The 26,064-nt window shown below is 41.2% G+C and overlaps 1 protein-coding gene across 2 annotated transcripts in view; it reads left to right on the plus strand.

Moving 5' to 3' along the window:
- The window catches only part of rpl7l1 (ribosomal protein L7-like 1), a 39,429-nt gene extending 13,744 nt beyond the window's left edge, over positions 1–25,685 (plus strand). For both annotated transcript variants that reach the window (XM_043695209.2, XM_087991002.1), the window contains exons 3-7: positions 3,293–3,456; positions 5,209–5,346; positions 17,085–17,194; positions 21,021–21,231; positions 24,965–25,685. In XM_043695209.2, the coding sequence (XP_043551144.2) occupies positions 3,293–3,456; positions 5,209–5,346; positions 17,085–17,194; positions 21,021–21,229 (621 nt within the window). In that variant the 3' untranslated portion in view covers positions 21,230–21,231; positions 24,965–25,685. The remainder of the gene's footprint in view (positions 1–3,292; positions 3,457–5,208; positions 5,347–17,084; positions 17,195–21,020; positions 21,232–24,964) is intronic.
- The last annotated feature ends 379 nt before the right edge of the window (positions 25,686–26,064 follow it).

A 26,064-nucleotide genomic window follows, 5' to 3' on the forward strand; every position in this document is an offset into this window, starting at 1 on the left:
GAAATCGGCAGGCTGTATTTATTGGGTACCTGTTCTTTTTGAATTTGCTATATAGGTATTTCCTGTATAGTTATATTTCCTCAATTTCCACCTGGACTTGACCTTCCAAAATGCATCACCTCACTTTTGTCTGGGTTAAATTTCATCTGCCACTTTTCTGCCTATGTCTCCCACTAAGTTATATCCAGCTGTATCCTCTGACAATCCTTTTCACTATCCAAAACTTTACCAATACTAAGGAAGAAAGTTTTAGGTTACCCGACAGAAATAAACTGGTTGGTTAGATGGGCAGATCAGTGGCAGATGGAATTTAACCCTGATAAATGTGAAGTAGTGCACTTTAGAAGAAGTAACAAGACAAGGGAGTACTCCATGAATAGCAAGACACTGGGAAGCTTGGAGGAATAATGGAATCTTGGGGTGCTTGTCCGTAGGTCCCTTAAGTCAGCAGAACAGATCAATTATGATGATTTTAAGAATGCGTACAGGATACTTGCCTTTATCAGTCCTAGCATAGATTGTAAGAGCAGGAAGGTCATATTGGAGCTGTACAGAACTTTGGTTAGGCCACAGTTGGACTAGTGTGTATATTTTTGGTTAGCCCACTATGGGAATGATGTGATTGCACTGAACGGGGTAAACTGGAGATTCACCAAGCTGTTGCCTGGGTTGAGGACTTTAGCTCTGAAAGGAAGCTGGATGGAGTTGGGTTGTTTTCATTGCAGAGAGAGCTGAGGGGGGCCAATTATGGTATATAAAGTTGAGGTGCATGGATCAGACACAGCTGTTCCCCTTGTTTAAAGGGTCAGTAATGAGGGTCTTATTTTAAGGTGAAGGGCAGAAGGTTTAGAGGGGATTTGAGGCAAGAATATTTTCACTGACTTTGTTGGGGATCTAGGATGCACTGCCTGGGAGGGCAGTTGAGACAGGAAATCTCAGCCTTTAAAATGTACAAGGCTTGAAATGTCATAAAATTCAATTGTCAGCAAGTAGACAGAGTACATTGAACTATGGTGGGGGAGTAGAAGTGGCGATGTCAGGAGTGGAGGAGAAGAAAAAGAGAGGTGAGCAGATAGGTAGAGCCCACTGAAAGATCTGAAAAGGACGAGTAAACAAGGAAAAAATGGATAACAGGCCAGGATAGAGGAAAAGCTGAATGAATATGACATAATAAGAGGAACAATCACCAAGAGATTGAGGAATAAATTTGTAGGCAGATTATGGAAAACAAATGGCAAGTCATAGAGGTTGACTTGAACTTTCCCAACATTGTCTGGGACCCTCTTAGAGCAAGAGGCTGAGACAGGGCAGAAATTAAGTGCATCCAAGAGGGTTTCTTGAAACAGTATGTGGACAGTCCAAGTAGAGGAAAGGCCATACTGGACTTTGTACTGGCTAATGAGTCTGACCAGGTGACTGACCTTTTAGTGGGAGAGCATTTTGGAAAAATGATCACAACTCCTTAAGTTTTAAGATAGCTATAAATAAGAATAAGTTAGTACCTTGTGCAAGGTATTAAGTTAGTGGAGGGCAAATTACGTCAATATTAGGCAGGAGCTCGGGAATGTTAATTGGGAGGAGCTGTTCTCAGGCAAGTCCACATTTGGCATGTGGGAACTATTTCAAGACCTGCCGATCAGAGTCCAGGACCGACATGTTCCAGTAAGGAACAAGGACAAGGCAAGGTAATGGACCCTTGGACAATGAGGTTATGAATTTAGTCAAAAGAAAAAAAGCATTTGTAAAGTTAGCATGCTCCACACTAATCTCACTATCCTCTATGTCCTTCTCCTGAGTGAATACTAATGCAAATACTCATTTAGGATCTCACGTCAGTGTGTATCGGTGGCCAGCCTATTCCGAGAAATGAAAACAGATCTCAAAGAGAGGAAAAGAGGAGTGCGAGATGGACCCAGTGAAGATGAGGGCAGGGTGGAAATTGGAAGCAAAATAGATAAAAAAATTCCAATTTCAAACAAGAGGGAAGCAGCACTAAGCATGTATCGAAGAAAGAATTGTGGAACCAAATTAGTTTGGAACAAGGAATGTTCCACGTACCTCTCAAATAGATAGGTATAACCCGGGCCGGTATGGGTAGCCAGGGTCACAATTATCTCTGCTGCCTTGCTCCAGCAAGCAATTCCATATCTAATACATTTGCCAATTCTATCAGCTTGACATTTGTTAGATCTTGTAAAACTGTCAGGAGTACCTATTCCAACTGTACATTGATTTTGTTTGATACTAATACCAGTTTATTTTAGTTTGAAAAACCCGGTGTCTGTCCTGTTATTCTTTACCAATTAATCTTAGTCTAAGTACAGTCTCACATCTTCATTCGAAAATCCTGCTGTAAGCCCCAATATTTTGGAGTGACTCAATTGAGAACCACATGTATAATTAAGCTTTAATATGCCAGAAGCCCTCACAATATGAAAATACTCATTAAACCATTGTAATAATCAATTTGCCTGTCTGACTGCTATTCAGGACATCAGGTTTTGTCATTAACAGGAGAAAAACAATTTATTTTAAGCATTTTGATAAATGGCAAACAAAATAGATCACTAATTGCTACTATGCAACTTAAACCGTAACCCTTCAAAACATCAAACAGAACTTTCATTTGTGGAAAAAAAGACAAAAACAGATGGTTTAACACATATGTGTTTTTAAAAAAAGACAAGGAAAAGCAATTTCTGTAGATCATGAGACCAGACCTCAGCGGTGAGCTATGTCAGTTCTTTTGATTTTTAAGTAATGCTGACACAGTATTGTCTACAGAGTGATGGTCAATCTTTGATTCAGTAACTGGACCTAGGGCTTGCCTGGTATTAGAATTCTTTCTTTTCAGGGTCTTCGAGTTTTGTCTTTTACACTTTGAGAAAAATGGTGAGAGGTGATTCCTGATTGCAGTATATTGGATGTCTCTGAGTACATTATACTCAGGTTTGTACTGTGCTACAGCTGGATCAATTTGAAGTCTGACATTAGGTTTGGTGCCAGTCTGACACTCTGCCTCTGAAAAGCAGCATGACCTTGTGCAGCTAAAGTGTACACATCATCTCACTTGATCTTCAAGTTTCGAAAACTTTCCTAGTACTTGTAGTTATATGACCGTGTTCAATTTTCATTTTCCAACCCAAAAGAAAGCTATGTGGTACGTTACACATTGAATTTAAATTGAAGTTCAAGATTTGATATTTAATATTTTCTTCTCAAGTCGATCACTGAATTGGCTGCTGTTTGCACATTGTGACCAACTTAAATGAGTTATACCTTTTCATTTCAGCTTCAGAAGGGGAAGCAGATTCAGTTTAAGAGAATAGAGAATTTTCTCAGAGACTCCAGGCAAAAATACCGTGATGAAGTGCGTTTTACTCGAATGGCAAAGAAACCGAGTGAGGCCAAAATGCTGCCTGAACAGAAGTTGGGTTTCGCAGTGAGGCTCAGACCGTGAGTAACTTACAGGGATAAGAAATTTCTACCATTTATTTGGTAACTTTCTGACATTACTAGCTTGGTAATCATTAATATACAACGTAAATATAAATGTTATAAAAATATGTTCCAACCATCCGGATAGTTCAAGGTACCAATTAGATCAGCCACAATCTTGCTAAGTGGCCTACTTTTCTCCTACGCCTTATGATCTTGTACGTCTTGTTTTAAAGAAAAAGACCATAACTGTGCTGGCTGTCATTAAGACTGACTTCACAGTTATAATTGTAAGAGCAGGAGGGAGGGAACCTGTGATTGTAGTTCAAGAAGCAGCTATTCTGGATGGTCAGTTAAATGCATTCAATCTAGATTTTTGTAAAAACCAGTCTCAAATCATTTTCCTGATAGGTTTATTCACTTACCAATCAACCCAGTGTCTCAGCAGTTCTTTTTTAAATTTTTTAAATGATCCTGACACTAATGTCACATTGTGGCACTCCTCTGTAGCAAATGGGACTGAAGTAGGGACACTACTACCATTGCACCACAAGACTTAGCAGTCTCTTTTAAACTTTCTGTTGATACATTGAGGAATTAACAAATGAATACTTAATTAACTTTTAAAAATTAATCTTTAAGGAAGTACTGTCACAAAATTTAAATCTTGAAAGAAAACTTTGAAAATTAATATGTCTTTTCCAGGAGAAATGATGTATTCCAGTCCCATGGTGCCCAGTGCTCACAGATGGTTATCAGTGTGTGCTCTCACTGCAGAAGAGGCGCTGACTGTCAGATTGAATAATGTTTTCCATGGCACAAGGCCTAACCATATTAATGGCTTTTTAGTCAAGCCCAGGAGCAAATCCTTTCTTAACAACCCCTTATACTTACCTCTTCCTTCCTTTTGCTGACCCCCTTTATTCTGCCCTCTTGCTTCACACCATCTTGCTCTGCCCACCTATTACTCTATCCCCTCGCTTATACTGTTTTGATCTGCCTCTGACTCTTCATCTTTCTCCACTCTTCTGTCTGCTGATCACTTCGGGTGACACCATGTCTTTTTCTGACTATCTCTTACTAACCCCAACATGCCACTCCTCTATAACATGTGCGTAATTCTACATCTTACATTTACAGACCTCTGCATCTTACCGTTAATTTTCGGATATTTATCTTTGACTGTTTTTACCTCTGATTGCTGCCACGTGTCCATTTGACCGTTCATGTCTGTGCTGCTGTCCTCAATTTACATAAAGGACAATTTAACTTGTGATCTCTCCCAGTCTTCTCCCCTTCTCACTTTATCCAAATCTCAATCCAATTTCCTAATCCCCTAATTGAACCTACCTCCAGCAGACTTTTAATTGTCACATCCTCGCCCCTAATCACAACTTCATCGTGAATACACTTTTGTACAGGATGCCATGTTTCTTTATTAATTTTTAAAAAAAATCTTTCCTCACTAGTTCTTGCATGTTCCATCAATAAGGAACAATGTTTTCCCCACATATGCTAGCCAGACATCTCATTATTTTGAGTGCTTTTATCAAATCTCCTTTCAGTGTTCTCCAAGGAAAACAGTCTAAATCCCTCCAGTCTATTTACATAATGAAGTCCTTTGTCCCTGGGACCCTTCTTGTCAATTTTTTCTGCACCACGTCTAGAGTAACAATTCTGTGATTCTAAGCTTGTATATTGGATGCAAAGCTATTAATGAAAAATGATTGATCTTTAATTTAGTGAGCTAAATTTGTTTGTATTCACCAGGATTAATGGGGTCAGTCCAAAGGTAACGAAAATTATTCAAATGTTGCGACTCCGTCAACTCTACAATGGCTCTTTTGTCAAACTGAACGAGAAATCATTGAAAATGCTGAAGATGGTGGAGCCTTATGTTGCCTGGGGGTAAGGATTGTCAATCAACAGATTCAAAAAAGAAATACGTTTGTTTCTGATGAAAAGCGGGATAAAGGGCTGTGAAGAAGATGCAGGAGAGTGGAGTTGAGACCTTAGTAAGATCACCCATGATGATGTTAAATGGTGGAGCCGTCTGAATGGACTGAATTGCCTGCTCCCACTCCTAATTCCTGTGTTCCACTGTCAATCTGACCCATTGTGTTACATATCAGAGACTCCATAACAAAGGATCTCTTAGTCAATGAATGGTATATTTGGCTCAGTGTAAGATTGTCTTACAAATGGGAAGGCAAATTTGAGTCGGAAAATAGTTGACTGTTAACTGTCCTCTACATGGCCTACCAAGCCATTCAGTTGTATGAAATTGCTACAAAGTCCCACGAAGGAATTAAACCATTTGGTCCACCTGGCATCAACTTTGATGCAAGGGCAAATCAGGCCTTGTTGATAGTCCTCTTCATGACTATCTGGGCACTTGTGCCAAAATTGGAAGAAATGTTCCACAGACTAGTTAAGCACCAGCTTGATATTGTGAGTATAATTATTAGACATCACTATACCCCCAGAGGAAGGAGCTGCCCTGAGAGTCTTCCACATTGACTCTGACTCTAGGCCCAGTGAAGTTTCATAGCATCAGGTAAATGTGAACAAAGTAACTTCAGGCTGATTACAATGCACTCTTCCCTCAGTTAATGAATCAGTGCTCCTCAACCATCCTAAATGGGATAGATTTTGAATCTTCTGGCTGAGGCTGCCATACAGGTCTGGCCTTTTGAACCTTGCCCCTGGCCTGAACATGGTGACTCTCAGGTTAAACTCACCACTAGTTCTCTCTTTGAATGAGCAGCTATGGTTTGCTGACATTAAAGCTACATTAGACTTCATCAGATCAAAACTGTGCACCTACAAGGTGCTATGGACTTCTTCCTAAGGATGCAAGTACTGAATTGAAGGAGGTGAACTGTGAAATTCCTGAGTTGATTGGCATAAGAAGTGAGGAGGGATTGGAGTTTTGGTGGGTTTAAAGGTAGACATATCCCTAGGTCCAGATGAATTGTTTCCCAAGTTGTTGTGAAAGACAAGGGAGAAAATAACAAGGTCCCTAATTACCAGAGCAGGTACCAGAGGAATCGAGGACAGCTGATGTGATATTACTTTACAAAAAGGGTGGTAGAGGTAGACCAGGGAATTATGGCACTGTGAATTTCTTACCAGTGGCAGGGAAACTATTGGAGAAAATCACGAGGGGAAATAATTAATCCCCATTTTAGAAGGTGAGTTTGATCAAGGATAGACTGCGTGGTTTTGTCAGAATGGAGGTCATGCCTAACGTATTTGACTGTATCTTTCAAGAAGTTGACTGAGTGTGTAGATGAGGGTAGGGCAGTTGATACAGTTTATATGGATTTCAGCAAAGTCTTTGACAAAGTCCCAAATGGAAAACTGATAAAGAAGGCAAAAGCACGTGGGATCCAAAGTAACTTGGCAGGGTGGATCCAAAATTAGCTTAATGGCAAGAAACAATGTGGTAGTGAAAGGCTGTTTGTGTGACTGGAGGCTGGTGTCCAGTAACATTCCATGTGGATCAATGCTGGGCCCGTTATTGTTTGTGATGTTCATGACAATGTGGCGGGGCGATGGTAAGTTTGTCGATGAAATCTACAATAGTCTGTAGAGTGGGCTCTTTTTGGTTCTGTCTCTTGATTAAAATTTAAAAATATAAAACATAGGTACTAAGTCAGCCTAGAGCAGGGGTTTTTAGAACAATAAGATTGTGCTATTTTCTGGATCTACAGATTGCTAAGGTGGAAAGATGGCCTTTGGTTGAGTGCTCTTTCTGTCAGATGTGGTAGATTAGGGAGAGTTTCTATGTGACTGATGATTATGTTTGTAAAGAGTATGTTTATTGCAAATCCTATCAGATTGCATGGATCAGTTGGAGGCAATGAGGAACTTGTATGAGCTCAGAGGTGTGATGGATGGCAGTTGGTGGAAGGGAGAAAAACTGCAGATACACAGTCAGGTAAAAGGGTTATCCCTAGGATAGGTAGGAGAAGGAGGCAGGTAGTGAATGAGTCTCCTGCAGCTATTCCCAAGTCAGCTAGGTTTACTTGCTGAATTGGAAGGTTCATTTCCAGATGTTTCATCACTCTACTAGGTAACATCTTCAGTGGGCCTCAGGCGAAGCACTGCTGATAAATTCCTGTCTTCTATTTATATGTTTGGGTTTCTTTGGGTTGATGATGACATTTCCTGTGGTGATGTCACTTCCTGTTCTTTTTCTCAGGGGGTGGTCGATGGGGTCGAACTCTTATGTGTTTGTTGATAGAGTTCCGGTTGGAATGCCATGCTACAAGGAATTCTCGTGTGTCTCTCTGTTTGGCTTGTCCTAGTATGGATGTTTTGTCCCAGTCGAAGTGAGGGTAGGAATGGGAAGACGAAGCAGCTGAATGTGTGGCTGAGAAGCTGGTGCAGGGGAGAAGAATTCACATTTTTGGATCTTTGGAATCTCTCCTGGGATAAAAGTGACCTGTATAAGAAGGATAAATTGTACCTGGATATACTGGCAGGGAGGTTTGCTAGAACTGCTTGGGAGGATTTAACCTAGTACAGTTGGGAGGGGTGGGATCCAAGGAGATAGTGAGGAAAGAAATCAGTCTCGGACTGGTACAGTTGGGAAAAGGAGCAAGTCAAACAGTCAGGGCAGGGAGCAACGCAAGGAATGAGTTAAGATTGATAAATTAAATTGCACTTATTCAATGCAAGAGGCCTAACAGGGAAGGCACATGAACTCGGGGCATGGTTAGGAACATGGGACTGGGATATCACAGAAATTACTGAAACATGACTCAAGGATGGACAGGACTGGCAGCTGAATGTTCCAGGATACAAATGAACAATAGAATTGGGTGCAAGAGAGGAGGGGGAGTGGCATTTTTGACAAGGGATAGCATTACATCTGTACTTTGGGAGGATATTCCTGGGAATACGTCCAGGCAAGTTATTTGGGTGGAACTGACAAACAAGAAAGGGATGATCACCTTATTGGGATTGTATTATCGACCACCTCAATAGTCAGTGAGAAATTGAGAAGGAAATTTGTAAGGAGATCTCCGTTATCGGTAATAATAATAGGGTGATTATGGTAGGCAATTTTAACTTTCCAAACATGGACTGGGACTGCCATAGTGTTAAGAGTTTAGATTGAGAGGAATTTCTGTACAAGAGAAATTTTTGATTCAGCATGTGGATGTACCAATTAGAGAAGGTGCAAAACCTGACCTATTCTTGGGAAATAAGGCAGGGCAGTTGCAGAGCCCCTTGGGCCAGTGACCATAATTCTATGAGTTTTTAAATAGTAATGGAAAAGGATATACTGGATCTAACTGTTGGTTAGATCCTGAAGAAGGGCTTATGCCCGAAACGTCGATTCTCCTGTTCCTTGGATGCTGCCTGACCTGCTGCGCTTTTCCAGCAACACATTTTCAGCTTCCTGTCAATGTCCCATTGCAACCTACAACAGCCCTCCACACTACCCACAACTCCATCAACCTTCTCATATGTTACGTCTTTCATTGCTGGGATCTTTCTTGTGAATCTCCCCTGGACCCGCTCCAAGATTGTTCACAGTACTCTCAAAATGGTCTGGTCAGAGCCTTATAAAGCCTCAGAAGTGCATCCCTGCGTTTATATTCTAATTCTCTAAAAATGAATGACAACATTGTACTTGCCTTCCTAACTACCAACTCAACCTGCAAGTTTATCTTAAAGAGAATCCTGGACTCGGACTCCCAAATCACTTTGTGCTTCAGACTCCTGGATTTTCTGGTCATTTAGAAAATAGTCCATGCTTCTATTCTTCCTACCAAAGTTCATGACCTCACACTTTCCCATTTGTAAAACTCACACAACAAGAACATTCTGCACCCTCTCTGAGACATCCTTGATCCTGGCACCAGGGAACCAACACACCATTCTGATGTTTCGCTGCTGACCACAGAAACGTCTGTACCTCGGACGAGAGAGTCCCCAACACAATCGATTGCCTGGAACCCAACGTACCCCTCATTAGGTTAGAGCCAGTCTCAATACCAGAAACTTGGCTGCTCTTGCTGCATTACCCTGAGTGTCCATCACCCCCACATTTTCCAAAACAGCATGCTTGTTTGAAATGGGGATAGCCACAGAAGACTCCTGCACTACCTGTCTGCCTCTCTTACCTTTCCTGGAGTTAATACAGTCATGTAGATGGGTACATTGTTGCCATTAGGATAAGCTTTTAATTCCAGATTTTATTGAATACAAGTTTTGCTATCTGTGACAGCAGGATTTGAATCACACTCAGCAGGACATTAGCTTGGTGTCCAGTGATGTTATTGTTATACCACTGTGTCCCCTGAAGCTTTTCTAATTATGTTATGTGGTTTGTATCAAATTCTGTTTGGTACAATCCCTGTGAGGAGTCACTTTGTGAAGGTTTGCTACATTCAATCTGCTGTATAAATGTAAATTGTTGATTTGCAGGTTCAAATCTTTGGAGTTGAACTCAGGGACATGTGCTACTGACTATACCGTAGATATAGAAGGGAGGCAGGGTCGTGCTCTTCATTAATGATGAGATTCAGGCAATAGGGAGAGATGATATAGGATCTAAGGAGCAAAATGTTAGCGGGTTTTGAGAAAATTTGTAGCTCAGGTTGAGGTTCTGGATGTAATTTGCTCACTGAGCTGGAAGGTTCGTTTTCAGACGTTTCATCACCCTACTAGGTAACATCATCAGTGAGCCTCCATCCAGCAAAATGTTAATCCATTTGGGTGGAGATCAGGAATAGTAAGGGGGAAGAGGTCACTGATGAGAGTAGTCTATAGGGCATCCAATAATAATGCTATAGTGGCACAAGTGATCAATGAGGAAATATCTGACATATGTAAGAATGGAAAGGCAGTAGTCAAGTAGGACTTTAACATGCACATTGATTGGCCGAATCAAGTTGGCGGAGGTAGTCTTGAAGATGGGTTTGTAGAACTAATCCATTATAACTTTCTTGAACAGCATGTTACCAAATCTACAAGGGCACATGCAATCTTAGATCTGGCCCTGCGTAATGAGATAGGTAAAATTAATTATCTCGTAGTTAATGATTCTTTGGGAAAGAGTGATCACAGTATGGTTGAATTTTGGATACAAATGGAGGATGATATAGTATCATCTAAAACCAGGGTGTTGTGCTTAAACAAGGGAGACTATAATGGGATGAGGAAGGAGTTGGTTAATTAGACTGGGACCACAATTTATTTGGTGGAACAGTGGAGGGCCTTCAAAGAGATTCTTCGCAGTGATTAAAGAAAGTGTATTCTGGTCAAAAACAAGGATAGCAAGAGTAGGAAGAGCCAGCCTTGGATACCCAAGGAAATAAAGGAAGGCATCCAATTAAAAGCTCAGGCTGACAAAGTAGCCAAGAGGAGTGGGAAACAGGAAGATTGGGTAAATTTTAAAAAGCAATAAAGAATGGAAAAATAGATTATGAATGCAAGCTAGCATAGTATATAAAACAGGTAAGAATAGTTTTTATAAGTATCTAAAATGGAAAAGAGTGGCTAAAGTGGACATAGGTCCCTTGCAGGATGAGAAAGTGGAATTAATATTGAGTAATACTGAAACAGCCAAGGCTTGAATAACTATTTGGTGTCAGTCTTCACAATGGGAGGTGTGTCTAACATGCCAAAGGATGTTCAGGATACAATGGGAGGTGAGGACCTCAATTCAATTGTTATCACTAAAGCAGTAGTGTTGAGCAAACTTGAGAGTCTAAAGGTAGATAAATCCCTGGTCCTGATGGAGTGCATCCCAGGGTGCTGAATGAAATGGCGGAAGTTATAGTAGGTGTGTTAGTGTTAATTTACCTAAGTTTACTGGACTCCAAGCAGGTCCCAGCATATTGGAAGTCCGTGAATGTCACGCTGCTGTTTAAAAAAGTGTGCAGGCAAAAGGCAGGTAACTTAAGATCTGTAGTCAGGAAAATGCTGGACCTATTATTAAAGAAGAAATAGTGAAACATCTGGATTGAAAGAGTTCCATCAGGCATACGCAGCATGAATTCAGGAAGGGAAGGTCATGTTTGACAAACTTACTGGAGTTCTTTGAGGATGTAACAAGCATGGTGGCTGGAGGGGAAAAGGTGGATGTTGTACACTTGGATTTCCAGAAGGCATTCGATAAGATTGTCTTCACTTCCTACAGGGACTGCAAACTAACTCAGGAGCTTGTGAGTGAAGAGCAGTTTTTATACAATATTATCCACAACAATCTTCAGGCAGTCTGACTATCCTGTGGACAATCGAGGTTAGAAACACCTCTTATGCTGTATGAGAAAATCCAGCTGAGAGACCGGTTTACTGTAAGACTATAACAAATAGGAACAGTAGGCCATTCAGCCCCTTGATCCTCTTCCATCATTCAAAGAATTATGGTTGATCCTACATCTCTCATCTCCACCTTCCTGTGTTTACCTCTTTAATCCCCCACTGATTGAGGATCTATCTATCTCAGCCTTAAATGGACACCAGGACTCTGTCCCAACAGATCTCTCTGGCAATGACTCCCAAAGATTCAACTCTCTTTGAAAAGAAATTCCTCCTCATCTCAGTTTTAAATTGGTGCCCCTTTATTTTGAGACTACACTACAGCTAGAGCTTTTCTCATTGGAGTGAAGAAGGGTGTGAGATGTCAGAGATAGATTCTTACGCAGAGAGTGATGAAATGCATTGCCAGCAGTAGTAGTAGAGTCAGATACATTAGGGACATTTAAGTAACTCTTGGATAGGCACATGAATTATAATAAAATGAAGGGTATATGGTTAGTTTGATCTTAGAGTAGGATAAAAGGTCAGCACAACATCAAGAGCCTTTTTGTTTATATGTAAACAGATGATCATGTTGCAGTTGTATAAGACTCATGATGCAGTTGTATAAGTCTCATGATGCAGTTGTATAAGACTCTGGTGCGGCCGCATCTGGAATATTGTGTGCAGTTTTGGTCGCCATACTATAGGAAGGATGTGGAGGCACTGGAACGGGTGCAGAGGAGGTTTACCAGGATGTTGCCTAGTATGGAAGGAAGATCGTATGAGGAAAGACTGAGACACTTGGGGCTGTTTTCATTAGAGAAAAGAAGGTTTAGGGGTGACTTGATTGAGGTGTACAAGATGATTAGGGGGTTAGATAGGGTTGACAGTGTGAGCCTTTTCCCGCGTATGGAGTCGGGTATTACAAGGGGGCATAGCTTTAAATTAAGGGGGGGTAGATATAGGACTGAAGTTAGGGGTAGGTTCTTCACTCAGCGAGTCGTAAGTTCATGGAATGCCCTGCCAGTAGCAGTGGTGGACTCTCCGTCTTTATGGGCATTTAAGCGGGCATTGGATAGGTATATGGAGGATAGTGGGTTAGTATAGGTTAGGTGGGCTTGGATCGGCGCAACATCGAGGGCCAAAGGGCCTGTACTGCGCTGTATTCTTCTATGTTCTATGTTCTATGCCACATAAAAGACTCATCCGTAAGATAAGGATGCATGGAGTTTTGGTGAATGTACTAGCATGGATAGAGGACTGGTTAACCAATAGAAAGCAGAGTTTTGGGATAAATGGGTGTTTCTCTGGTTGGAGATCAGTGGTGACCAGGGTACTGCAGGAGTTAGTGTTGGGCCTGCTACTGTTCATGAAACACATTAATGATTTGGAAGAAGAGACTGAGTGTAACATCCAAGTTTGCTGATGACACTAAATTGAGTGGAAAAGCAAAATATGCAGATGTGAAGGGTCTGCAGAGAGATTTACATAGATTAAGGTTAAAAATCACACAACTGAAAATGTGTTGCTGGAAAAGCGCAGCAGGTCAGGCAGCATCCAAGGAGCAGGAGAATCGACGTTTCGGGCATCAGCCCTTCTTCAGGAACGGCTCATGCCCGAAATGTCGATTCTCCTGCACCTTGGATGCTGCCTGACCTGCTGCGCTTTTCCAGCAACACATTTTCAGCTCTGATCTCCAGCATCTGCAGTCCTCACTTTCTCCTAAAAATCACACAACACCAAGTTATAGTCCAACGGGTTTATTTCAAACTATAAGCTTTTGGAGCACTATTGGGGCTGCCCTGACGAAGGAGCAGTGCTCCAAAAGCTTGTAGTTTGAAATAAGCCTGTTGGACTATAACTTGGTGTTGTGTGATTTTTAACTTTGTCTACCCCAATCCAACACCGGCATCTCCACATCATAGATAGGTTATGTGAGTGGGCAAGGGTCTGGCAGATGGAGTTCAATGTTGGTAAATGTGAGGTTATCCTCTATGGAAGTAAAAATAATAGGGTCAAACCAAACTATGAAAAAAATGTATTCTTTAACTCCAAAAGAGAACATTAAACAACAACTATTCACACTCTAAGCCTCCTTTCCCTTAAAGATTTGTTATCTACCTCCCACTCTATAACAATATACTGATCCAGTAAAGCCCTTACTAAATTTACAGCAAATCAGTTTTCAAAACCAGACCGCAGTTGTCGTTTTGGGTGTCGAACTTCCTCTGTTTGTAGATTTCCCTGGGTCAGCTTCAATCTTCCGCAGCAAAGATGTTTCATGTGGAAAAGGTACCTTTCAGAGAGAGGGTTTGCAGGTAGTCTATCGACACTAGAAGGTGCTCTTTCTCCGGCTAACCGTCCAAAATACCTGCTTTTTATACACCAAACTATTGGATCGTCTCATTGGTTCAATGTCATCAAAACAGTAAAATTCAAATTCGATTGGTTTTTAGTATCTTGGGGCATAATTTAAACTGATTACGTTCAAACTGCTGTGAAAACATAGCAGCCAAACTCAGGTACTTGTGGATGTAAGTTTGCTAGAAGGTTCATTCATTTGCAAACGTTTCTTCACCATTCTAGGTAACACCACCATTGAGCCTCCTACTTATGTGTTATGTGCTATTGAGTTTTCTATCTTTGTGTTTGGGTTTCCTTGGGTTGGTGATGTCATTTCCTTTGGTGATGTCAGTTCCTATTCTTTTTCTCAGCGGGTGGTAAATGGGGTCCAAGCCAATGTGTTTATTGATAGAGTTTAGATTAGATTAGATTACATTAGATTAGATTGCATTACAGTGTGGAAACAGGCCCTTTGGCCCAACAAGTCCACACCGACCCGCTGAAGCGCAACCCACCCATACCCCTACATTTACCCCTTACCTAACACTACGGGCAATTTAGCATGGCCAATTCACCTGACCTGCACATCTTTGGACTGTGGGAGGAAACCGGAGCATCCGGAGGAAACCCACGCAGACACGGGGAGAACGTGCAAACTCCACACAGTCAGTCACCTGACGTGGGAATTGAACCCGGGTCTCTGGCGCTGTGAGGCAACAGTGCTAACCACTGTGCCACCGTGTCGTTCTGGTTAGAATGCCATGCATCTAGGAATTCTCGTGCATGTCTCTGTTTGGCTTGTCCTAGGATGGATGTGTTGTCCCAGTCGAAGTGGTGTCCTTCGTCATCTGTATGAAAGTTTACTAGTGAGAGTGGGTTGTGTCTTTTTGTGGCTAGTTGATGTTCATGTATCCTGTTGGCTAGTTTTCTGCCTGTTTGTCCAATGTAGTGTTTGCTACAGTTCTTGCAAGGTATTTTGTAAATGATATTAGTTTTGCTTGTTGTCTGTAAGGGTCTTTTAAGTTCACTAGCCGCTGCTTTAGTGTGTTGTGGGCTACCATGATGCCAAGAGGTCTGAGTCGTTTGGCAGTCATTTCCGAGATGTCTGATGTAGGGGAGAGTGGCTAGGGTTTCTGGGTGCGTTTTGTTTCCTTTTTTGGGTTTGTTGCTGAGAAATCGGCGGATTGTGTTCGTTAAGTACCCATTCTTTTTGAATACACTGTATAGGTGATTTTCTTCTGCTCTTCGTAGTTCCTCTGTGCTGCATTGTGTGGTGGCTCATTGAAATAATGTTTTAATGCAGCTTTGTTTGTGGGTGTTGGGATGGTTTGTTTCTGTCGTTCAGTATTTGGTCAGTATATGTTGCTTTCCTGTAGATGCTGGTTTGAAGTTCCCCATTGGCTGTTAGCTCTACTGTGACATCTAGGAATGGCAGTTTGTTGTTATTTTCCTCCTCTTTAGTGAATTTTATGCCAATAATTTAATGCCAAGAACTGTATCAAACACTGCATTGGACAAACAGACAGAAAACTGGCCACCAAGATACATGAACACCAACTAGCCAAAAAAGCGACATGACCCACTCTCACTAGTATCCTTACATATAGATGAGGAAGGACAACACTTCCACTGGGACAACACATTCATCCTAGGACAAGCCAAATACAACATGCACGAGAATTCCTCGAAGCATGGCATTCTAACTGGAACTCTATCAAAATAACACATCAACTTGGACCCCATTTACTACCCTCTGGAAAAAAAGAACATGAAATGACATCACCAACCCAAGGAAACCTAAACACATAAATAGAAAGTGGGTCACTAACACCAGTGCTTCACTGGAGGCTCAATGATGGTGTTACTTAGTATGGTGACGAAATGTCTGAAAATGAACCTTCCAGCTCAGGGAGCAAGCCAACATCCAGAACCCCAACCTGAGCTACAAATCTTCTCAGAACACGCTATCAGGTATTTGTTTCACAGCCAAAGGTTACATACTTTCAATTTTCCAGTACACGCTGAGACTGCGGTCAGTCACATGACAGGTGCCTGCATTCACTCTCACTTAAAGTACAGTAATCACCTTCAACTTCATAACAAATCACTAGAAGTTGATTACCTGCTGCACCTGCAAATCAGAATGTTGGCTTTCATTGCTAGAGGGATTAAATTTAAAAGCAGGGAGGTTTTGCTGCAATTGTACAAGGTATTGAGGCTGTACCTGGAGTATTGTGCTCACTTCTGGTCTCCTTATTTGAGGAAGGATATCCTGGCTTTGGAGACGGTGCAAAGGAGGTTCACCAGGTTGATTCCAGATATGAGGGGGTTATCCTACGAGGACAGGTTAAGCCACGTGGGACTATACTCGCTAGAATTTAGAAGAATGAGAGGGGATCTTGTAGAAACATAAAATTATGAAAGGGATAGATAAGGTAGAGGCAGGTTGTTTCTGCTGGTGGGTGAGATTAAGACTGGCCTAGGGGACATGGCCTCAAGAGTAGGGGGAGTAGATTGAGGACAGAGGTGAGGAGGAACTGCTTTTCCCGGAGTGTAGTGAATCTATAGACTTCTCTGCCCAAGGAAGTAGTAGGGGCAGCTTCATTAAATATATTGCAGACACAGTTGAGTGGATTTTTGCATGGTTGAGGAATTAGGGGTTATAGGGATAATGCAGGTTGGAAGATCTGAGATGAGTGATAGCTCAGCCATGATCTTAATGAATGGTGGAGCCGGCTCGATGGGCCAAATGGCCTGCTCCTGCTTCTATTAGTATGAAACTATAACTGTACAGATGGGCAATGCAGAAATCTACTTTAACCTGTGCCAATGCAATAATGAAGAGAAAGAGGGTCAAACTTCAGGAGGGGACATTGGGAAACAATATCTAGATGGTAGATAAATGAACTGGTGAGAAAGTTTACGATCTTGTATCATGTTGGTTTGAGTAGTATGGAATGGAAAATGCTTCGTACTTCAGTGCAGTCACATAATGCTACTGATATGTACGTCCCATGCATTTTGTTTTCTCTTCATAGGTTTCCCAACTTGAAATCCATTCGTGAACTGATTCTGAAACGGGGCCAAGCAAAAGTCAACAAGAAGTGTGTAGCTTTAACCGACAATGCAATCATTGAGCAGCATCTGGGTAGGTATCAATTCTGTTGCCGCAATCTCATCACCAAGAAAGAATAGTGATAATGGACATACTGCATTGATTTACAGCACAGGAGGAGGCTGTTTGGGTCACAAGGTAAAAATAGGAAGACTAAATAGGTTGACACCATTCAAAGTTAACAAGTCACCTATTCCAGATGACATCCATCCCATGTTGCTAATGCAAACTAGGGTAGAGTTGGAAGAAATGCTTTTAACAATCTTTCAATCCTCCTTAGTGATTTCAGAGAAGTGAAGGATCCCTACAGTGTGGAAACAGGCCCTTCGGTCCACACTGACCCACCGGAGAGTATTCCACCCAGACCCATTTCCCCATTATTCTACATTTACCCCTGACTAATGCACCTAACCTATATAGCCCTGAACACTATGGAATTTAGCATGGCCAATTCCCATAACCTGCACATCTTTGGATTGTGGGAGGAAACTGGAGCACCCGAAAGAAACCCACGCAGACACGGGGAGAATGTGCAAACTCCACACAGGCAGTCACCCAAGTCTGGAATCGAGCCCAGGCCCCTGGCACAGTGAGGCAGCAGTGAGACACCATGCTGCCCCTGATTGGTTATATTCCATCCCTCTTCAAAAAACAAGAGGAATAATCTTGTCAACTTCAGGCTATTCACTCTAATGAGGGAAAACGACTTGAGACCATTGTCAAGAACAGGATTTGTTTTCACTTACAGAGAGGTTGTATAGGTCAATGGTGAGGCCTCTTCTGGAATACTGTGTCCACTTCTTTTGCCCAGTTATACAAATGATATTACTAAGCTAGAGAGGGTTCAGAAGAGATGAACCAGGATGTTGCCAGGTATGGAAGGTTTGAGTTAAAAAGAAGAGCTGGATAGACTGGCACTTGTTTCACTGGAGCACAGGAGGTTGAGAGGCGACCTTATAGAAGTTTATAAAATAATGAGAGGTATGTATAAGGTTAATAGTAGTTGTATTTTCCCTAGGATGGTGGAATTTCAGGATTCGGGGGCACAGTTTTTAAGGTGAGAGGAGAGAGATTAAAGAAGTATTGAGGTGCAAGCGTTTTACAGAGGGTGCTTTGTGTGGAATGAACTTTGTGGGGAAGTGGTGGATGTGGATACAACTTGTGCTTAAAAGACATTTGTGCAGGTATATGAATGGGAAAGGTTTGGAGGGATATGTGTCAGGAGCAGGCAGGTGAGACTAGTTAGGTATGGGATTATGTTCAGCATGAACTGGTTGAACCAAAGGGTCTATTTCTGTGCTGTATGACTCTATAAGTTAAGAAGGGACGGCCGGCACAGAAGGCAAATGATGTCTGACTAATCTGATTAGTATTTTGTAGTAGTAGAAAGGGTTAGTGATCTAAGTACAGCAGATACAAAGCATTTGGAAAGAAAATACAGAATTATTCAGAAAATAAAAACACTTGTTATTATAAGGACAACGGTAATTTCAGTGTGAAAAGATAATATTGGGTGAAAGGATATTTATTGACTAACAGAAGTTCTTCTTGTGACCTATAAACCCTTGATGTCCGGTTGTATTACCATCACTGAATCTATCGCTATCATCCTAGGGGTTACTATTGACCAGAAATTGAACTTGATCAACTGTATAAGAATGTCTTGCTGCACATATACAGGTTATTGGTGAGGCCACACCTGGAATATTGTGTTCAGATTTGATCTGCTTATCTCAGGAAGAATGCTCTTCATGAGTGGGAGTGCAGTGAAGGTAAACCAAATTGATTCCTTGGATGGGAGGACTGACTTATGAGGAGCAATTGAGTTGGTTAGGATTGTATTCACCTGAGTTCAGAAGAATGAAGGAGATCTCAGAAACCTATAAGGAAGGATATTCCTGATGGTGGAGGAGTGCAGAACCATGGGTCATTGCTTAAGGATAAGGATTAAATCGTTTAGTACAAAAATGTGCAATTTCTTAACCCAGAGAGTGGTGAGCCTGTGGAAATTACTACCACAGAAAGTGTTTGAGGCCAAAACATTATTTTCAAGAAGGAGGTAGGTACAGTTTGTGTGGCTAAAGGGTTCAAGTGAAATGGGTGAGGGCAGGTTTGGTGTATCGAGCTCAATGATCAGCCATGATCTTATTGAAAGGCAGAGCAGGCTTGAAAGGCCTCCTCCTCCTCTTATTTTATTTGTTGATATGTACAATTACTGTGACTGCAAAAGCAGGTCAGAGCTGGGAATATAAGAAATAGGAGCAGGAGTGGCCATTCAGCCCTCAACTCCTCTTTCATGTAGCTCCTCATAAACCTCAACATCTCAGTATTTCAAAATGTACCATTTCCTCTTTAAATACTTCATGATTTAGCCTCCACATCTCTCTGAAAGAGAATTGCAAGCATTCACTTGCATCCGGACTCCCCTAAGCCTGTCCATCATCTACAAGACACAAGCCAGGAATATGATGAGTGCAGCCATTTTTTGGATGATTGCACCTCTAATAACACTCCAGAAACACCATTAGGACAAAGCAGCCTATTTGATTGACACCCCATTCATCGCCTTCAACGCTCACTCCCTTCAACACTGACACGTAGTAGCAGCAGTGTGTACCATTTTAAGATACATTGGTGCAAAGTATCCATATTCCTTCCATAGCGCTTTCTAAGCCCTGCCTGAAGGGGTGGTGCAAACAAATTAAACAGTAACTTCCCAATGTAACTCTACGTAAGTGGCAATATCACTGGTGTAGTAGTTGAGAACCGCATGGTGTTGGCCTGTGGATGTAGGTTTGAATCCCACCATGGCAGATAGTGAAATCTGAATTTATTAAAAATCTGGGATGCATAAATAAGCTGATGGCAACCATGTATCCGCTGTTGATTATCATGAAACCTGTATGGTTCACTAATATCCTTTACTGAAGGAAATCTATTCCTCTTACCTGGTGTTGCCTGCATGTGACTCCAGACGTACAGCAATGTGATTGACTCTTAATTACTGCTGGTCTCGCCAGGGCCACCCACATCCCATGAATTTATGAAAAGAAAATTGGAAGGAACGAAAATTATGGGGATATGGGAACAAGAAGGAATGTGGGTCAAATTAGATATTCAGTATATAATCGGTGTAGGCATAATGGGTCGAGAGTGTGGTGCTGGAAAAGCACAGCAGGTCAGGCAGCATCCAAAGAGCAGGAAAATTGATATTTTAGGCAAAAGCCCTTCATCAGAAAACCTTCCTGATGAAGGGCTTTTGCCCAAAACATCAACTCTCCTGCTCCTCGCATGCTGCTTGACCTGCTGTGCTTTTCCAGCAACACACATTCAGCTCTAATCTCCAGCATCTGCAGTCCTCACTTTCACGTAGGTATAATGGACCCAGTGGCCTCTTTCTGAGCTCAAACAATTCTGTGCACTACCTTAGGTAAATAACTCTTCATGGAGAGTGAGAATGAAAATGAGAAAAATGACAGTGTAAATAAGTTGAAAGAATTTGAGGGTTATAACATTATGGCAACAAGGTAACGTTGCCATCGTCCCAGAGGATCATAGGCTGTTCTCCATTGGAGCCAACTGGAACTGATTTAATCCAAGGGTCATCATACCTCAGGTGAGGAGAAGGTAGGAGCTTTATGGTAACCTCAGCTGGTGCAGGAATTGAACCTATGATGTTGGCATCACGCTCTATTGCAAACTAGCCATCCAAACAATTGAGCTAAGGATGGGCAATAAATGCTGGTCCAGCCAGAGATACCCACATATTGTGAAATACAGGCACTTCCATTTGCTTTATTGTAGTATTATATAAACTAATACGGTTTATATTCACTTTATTATTTTATTTTGTCTATAGGAAAATGGGGAATGATTTGTCTTGAGGACTTGATACATGAAATCTATAGTGTGGGAAAATCATTCAAGGAGGCCGTGAACTTTCTTCGGCCCTTCAGATTGTCTGTAGCTCGACATGCAGCAAGAAACAAAGTGGGATTTCTCCATGATTTTGGAAAGACGGGGAATCGTGGAGAAGAAATCAATAAACTGATTCGGCAGCTCAATTAAAGGTAAAGGGATAGATTTGAATTGCCCTCCATGCAGATTAAAGTCAAAGGAGGTTGAAGTGCATTGATTGCCTAGATATGAAATTGGTTAAAATGACTTGTAAAGACCTTTTTTTGGGGGCTATATACTTAAAAAAAAAAATACTGGTTGAAACAGAGGACTCTGGAACGTGATGTTACAGTTTTAGTAGAACTCATTAAGATTGTACTTAATGTTGCCTTATTTTCACAGTGAGGGATAATGCTAGACATTTCCTTACCACGTGATTGTGTTCAGAACAGTCTTGCCCAGAAAACGTTTGTTTTTTTTCCATCAGAATCAACTGTGTGCTGAAGAATGCGCAACATCATAACTTCCTGATAGAAAACAAAAACAGAAATTGTTGGAAAAACTCCTTGGGTTTGCAGCATCAATGGAAAGTGATGTTCAGAAGAAAGTTCACTGGACCTGAAACGCTAACTCTGGTTTCTGTCCACAGGTATTGCCAAACCTGCTGAGTTTTTCAACAATTTCTGTTTAGTTTTTGGTTTCCAGCATCCACAGTTCTTTTGTTGTTTTCTTTAGTTTTTAACTTCTTGTTAGGTTCTTGGGCGAGTAGCTGAAGCCTTGTTAGTAGATGTGAAGCTGGAAAAGCACAACAGGTCATACAGTATCCGAGGAGCAGGAAAGTCAACAATTCAGGCCAAAACCCTCCTTTAGGAGGCTAAAGCCTTGTGTTTGAACAACAGAGGGGCTTGTAGCCTACAAACAGAAAGCACCAATGCCCATAGAATCCCTACAGTGCGAAAGCAGGCCATTGGGTACACACCTACTGTCCAAAGAGCATCCCACCAGACCCACGCCCTACATTTACTATGGCTAGTCTGCACATCCACCTAAACTACATATCTTTGCACGGTGGGAAGAAACCAGAGCACTCAGAGGAAACCACGCAGACACGGGAGAATGTGCACACTCCACACAGTCACCCGAGAGTGGAATTGAACCCAAGTCCTTCTTATTAACCAACACCTATGGAACCCTAAATGTAGTGATGATCAAATATTCCTTTTGATCAAAGGATTCATATAATCAATGTAAAACACATATTAAATAATACAAATGTAAGGTGTACACATTGCTGTAATACTTTACTTACAGCAGAAATCATTTAAATAATAACACAACTTAACAGCAAAGAGTCTTATCTCTTGCAATCACATCCTCCATTGTCTACTGTGACATTGCGAAGATCGTGATAATATGGTGAACTTGCGGTATTTCAAGTATGTAATTTTTGCTGGTTTATCAAGAGCTTTGGTTCATAAGGTGCTGGTTAAAACAAAGTTTGCTGTACCTAAATCTCGCTCGCGCGCTCTCTCTCTCTCTCTCTCTGTTTCTCGCTATCTCTCTCTCGCTCCCCCCTCAGTCTTTCCCCCACTGCATGGAGAAGTAACAAAATCTGGTAGCTGTTCTCACTTATTAAACTTCTCTTTGTGTACATTCCCTTACTGGAAGGGAAAAGCAAAAACACATCTGCAGTTACACTGATAGGGTGAACCCTCAACCAGTTGGAATCAACATTCCCACGACGTCTGTCCTCATTAAAGAATTGAATGGAACTGAAAGAAAGCAACTGTTCAATGATTGTAATCCAGACTGGTGCCAAACTCTGCTCCTTTGACGTTTTTTGTTTCCCTGCCCATGGTACCTGTGTTTAGTTGTCTTATTATTTGTCTATGAATTTTAAGAAAGGGATTAGAGTTTAGATTATACAGTTTGAAGTTACCAATTCATGCATCTTTTTGCCATTAATTAAAAACAATTTGATTATAACAAATAGTTATTCTTTTGTTAATGAAAAGTCACGAATGAGACAGGTTATTTTAGCAATTTGTTGATTTAATCACATTTTCACATTTGTGATGGCTCAAGGAATAGATGAGCTTGTTGCCAGCACACTATGCCAGTGAGTCATGACAGACTTAAAGCAGAGAGCTGTGATCAACGTCTGTTTATCACTCTAGTGGGGGAGGTATTATGATACTTCTCAGGAAATGTACTTGGGACTGCTCTTTATGATATTTATTAATGACCTGGAGTTGGTTATTCAGTCTTTCTTTCAAGGTTGCAGATATATAAACGTAGTAAACAGGAGGATAGAAACAAACTTGTGTTAATTTAGTTCCTTGTTGAAGTGACAGAAAAGGTTGACAAAAGGATTCCAGAGGGTGGTGGAGTCTGGAATTTGCCATCTGAGTTGGCACAAATCTTCTACGAAGTATCTGGATCTGCAGCTTAAGCATGTAAGCTGCAGGACTTTTGGCTGTGTGCAGGAAGATGGGATTAGAAAGGGCATCCATATGTCTTTAGGTCAGCATGCACAAGATAGGCTGAATGGCCTCTTCTGTGCTGTAACATTTCAGTGGTTCTGTGGCTTATAGTGGATGTTGTTCCTATGGATTTTAAGTGTTTTATCAAAGTACGAAAAGACTCAGTGAGGGGGTCAGTGTCAGCTTGGATAGAGAAATTGGCTTAAAGATTAAAAGGACTTCTGGTAAATTTTTATTTTTAGTCAAGATAATGGTAGACATTGTTTGACAGGGTCAACAGAAATGGTGCTGGAAAGCACAGCAAGTCAGGCAGCATCCAAGGAGAAGGAGAGTCTACGTTTCAGGCATTTGTTTGACAAGGGCCAGTACTCGGACCACATCTTTTTGAGAAATATAACTGAGTTCAAAGTTTGCTGTGATACCAAATAGCAATTGACTACAACAAAACATTAATTGGACAATATCATGGGTAAACAAGTGGGAGGATTTAATAGGGCGAAGAGGGAGATAATGCATTTAGGCAAATGCAGTGGTTAAGACGTTATGAGCTAACTGGCACAATTCTAAAGAATGCGCAGTGATAGAGGAGCCTGGAAACTCTCATGACTCTGATGAAGAGTCATCTAGACTCTTAGTTTGCTTTCCATCCGTGGATGCCGTCTGACCCACTGTGATCTCCAGCATTTGTTGTTTGCAGTACAAATTCCAGCATTTGCAGTAATTTGCTCCTGACTATCCTTTATTTACCCCTGCCTTTCTACAGGACAGTTTAAGCTGTCTCAGTAATTTTCCCACTACAAAGGTTAGACTGCTGTGGCCTGGAATTGTTTGGTCAATTCTTAACTCTCCTTTAAAACGATGGTACAACATTAATAGGACAGAGCAACTAAGGGGACACAGTTTCACCCTAATGAATCTCTCCCACTTAAGACTCAGATGAGGAGGAATTTATTTTTGAGTGTTGATAACCAGTTTTCTTCACCAGAGAGCAGGGGAGGCTGGATCTTTAAATGTATTGAGCACTGAGTTAAACAGATTTGTGATCTAAAAGGGAGTTGAGGATTACAAAGACAGATAAAAAAGTGGAACTAGGTTGAAATCAGATCAGCCACGACCCGGTTGAATGGTGGAGCAGGCTCAAGGAGTCATTTGGCATATTTCCTTTGAGTTTGAAGTGGCAGCTCAAATATATGAAACTCTCAGAATGCATGAAGAACAGAGGATCCAGCCAAACAGCCACCCATTCAGGTCAACCCTAGGTGGCCAAGGAATGGCTCTTGGCATATCTGGAGGACAATTGTTTTTATACTAAGTCCTCTTTTATTTTCCAGGCTCCATTTTAACCAGTTGATGTATATTCTGGTATGCTATGTGTATAACCAGCATTGCTTCTGATGCTTTTTTTATTGTTTTTGTTTTGCAGATCCTGTGAGGATAAATGTGTTGGGATCAAATTTGTTTTTCTATACTATGTATAGTAAACTCTACAGATTCATATTCAGCTTTAAAGCATTTCCCTCTCTGTACACTGGAACCGATCATTGGACAGCATGCTACCACTCACTGACTACCTCAAGACCTTGTTCTGTGTGGATTGGGGTGGTGTCATAGAGCCATACAGCATAGAAGCTGTGGATAGTGATTGGTGTGACCTGTATCTTGGGGAGTTTTGTCTGGTAACCAATTGGAAGTGAAAGAGTTTACAATCTATGAAACTGTTGGAAGTAAATTTGGATTATCTGGAATTTTAAAGCTGTCAATAGACTTGGATGTCAGTCAAATATCAGTTTGGTGTTGCATAAAATTTCATATTCATTCTCAAATGAGTGTAGATTGGTAATTTTTCAGTTATTACATAACTAAATTTAATTCAGGTTTGGATTGTTAACTATAGTTTTGGATTCTTGGTTGACTCTAGGACATGGCTGGTCTTGCACAGATTTGAACTATAGTATAATATCCTGTCTCAGCAGAAATAAAAATTACACAACACCGGGTTATAGTCCAACAGGTTTATTTGGAAGCATTAGCTTTTGGAACACTGCTCCTTCATTAGATGGTTGTGGAGTATAAGATCATAAGACATTGAATTTATAGCAAAGGTTTATAGTTTGATGTAACTGAAATTATATGTTGAAAAAGACCTGGATTGTTTAAGTCTCTCATCTTTTAAAATGAACATGTTGGTTTCAGTTCTTTCATGTGTAAATCCCAGAACTTTTTAAAAGTTACATTCTCAAGTGAACTTTAATAATAGGTGCCATGTTGGCCCAGATAATGCATTGAAGGTGTGAGGTGCCCTGTGTGAGGCTGTCAGTGCCCCAATGTTCAGACTGATTCTATTTCTAAAAAAGAGATTTACGGAATCTTACATGGATTCATGCAGTTTTTGAACAAAAAAAAATCACGTGTGAAATGCAGGCATTGCTGGTTGGTGAAACACCTGGTAAACCATTTCAGTCCATGTGCTGCAGATAGATGGTGATGCCATTGAATGTCAAGGGGTGATAGTTAGTTAGATTC

Source organism: Chiloscyllium plagiosum, unplaced genomic scaffold (genome assembly GCF_037043375.1).
Source record: "Chiloscyllium plagiosum isolate Xiang-an unplaced genomic scaffold, Cpla_swu_hap1 HiC_scaffold_10, whole genome shotgun sequence".
In the NCBI taxonomy this organism is placed as follows: domain Eukaryota; kingdom Metazoa; phylum Chordata; class Chondrichthyes; order Orectolobiformes; family Hemiscylliidae; genus Chiloscyllium; species Chiloscyllium plagiosum.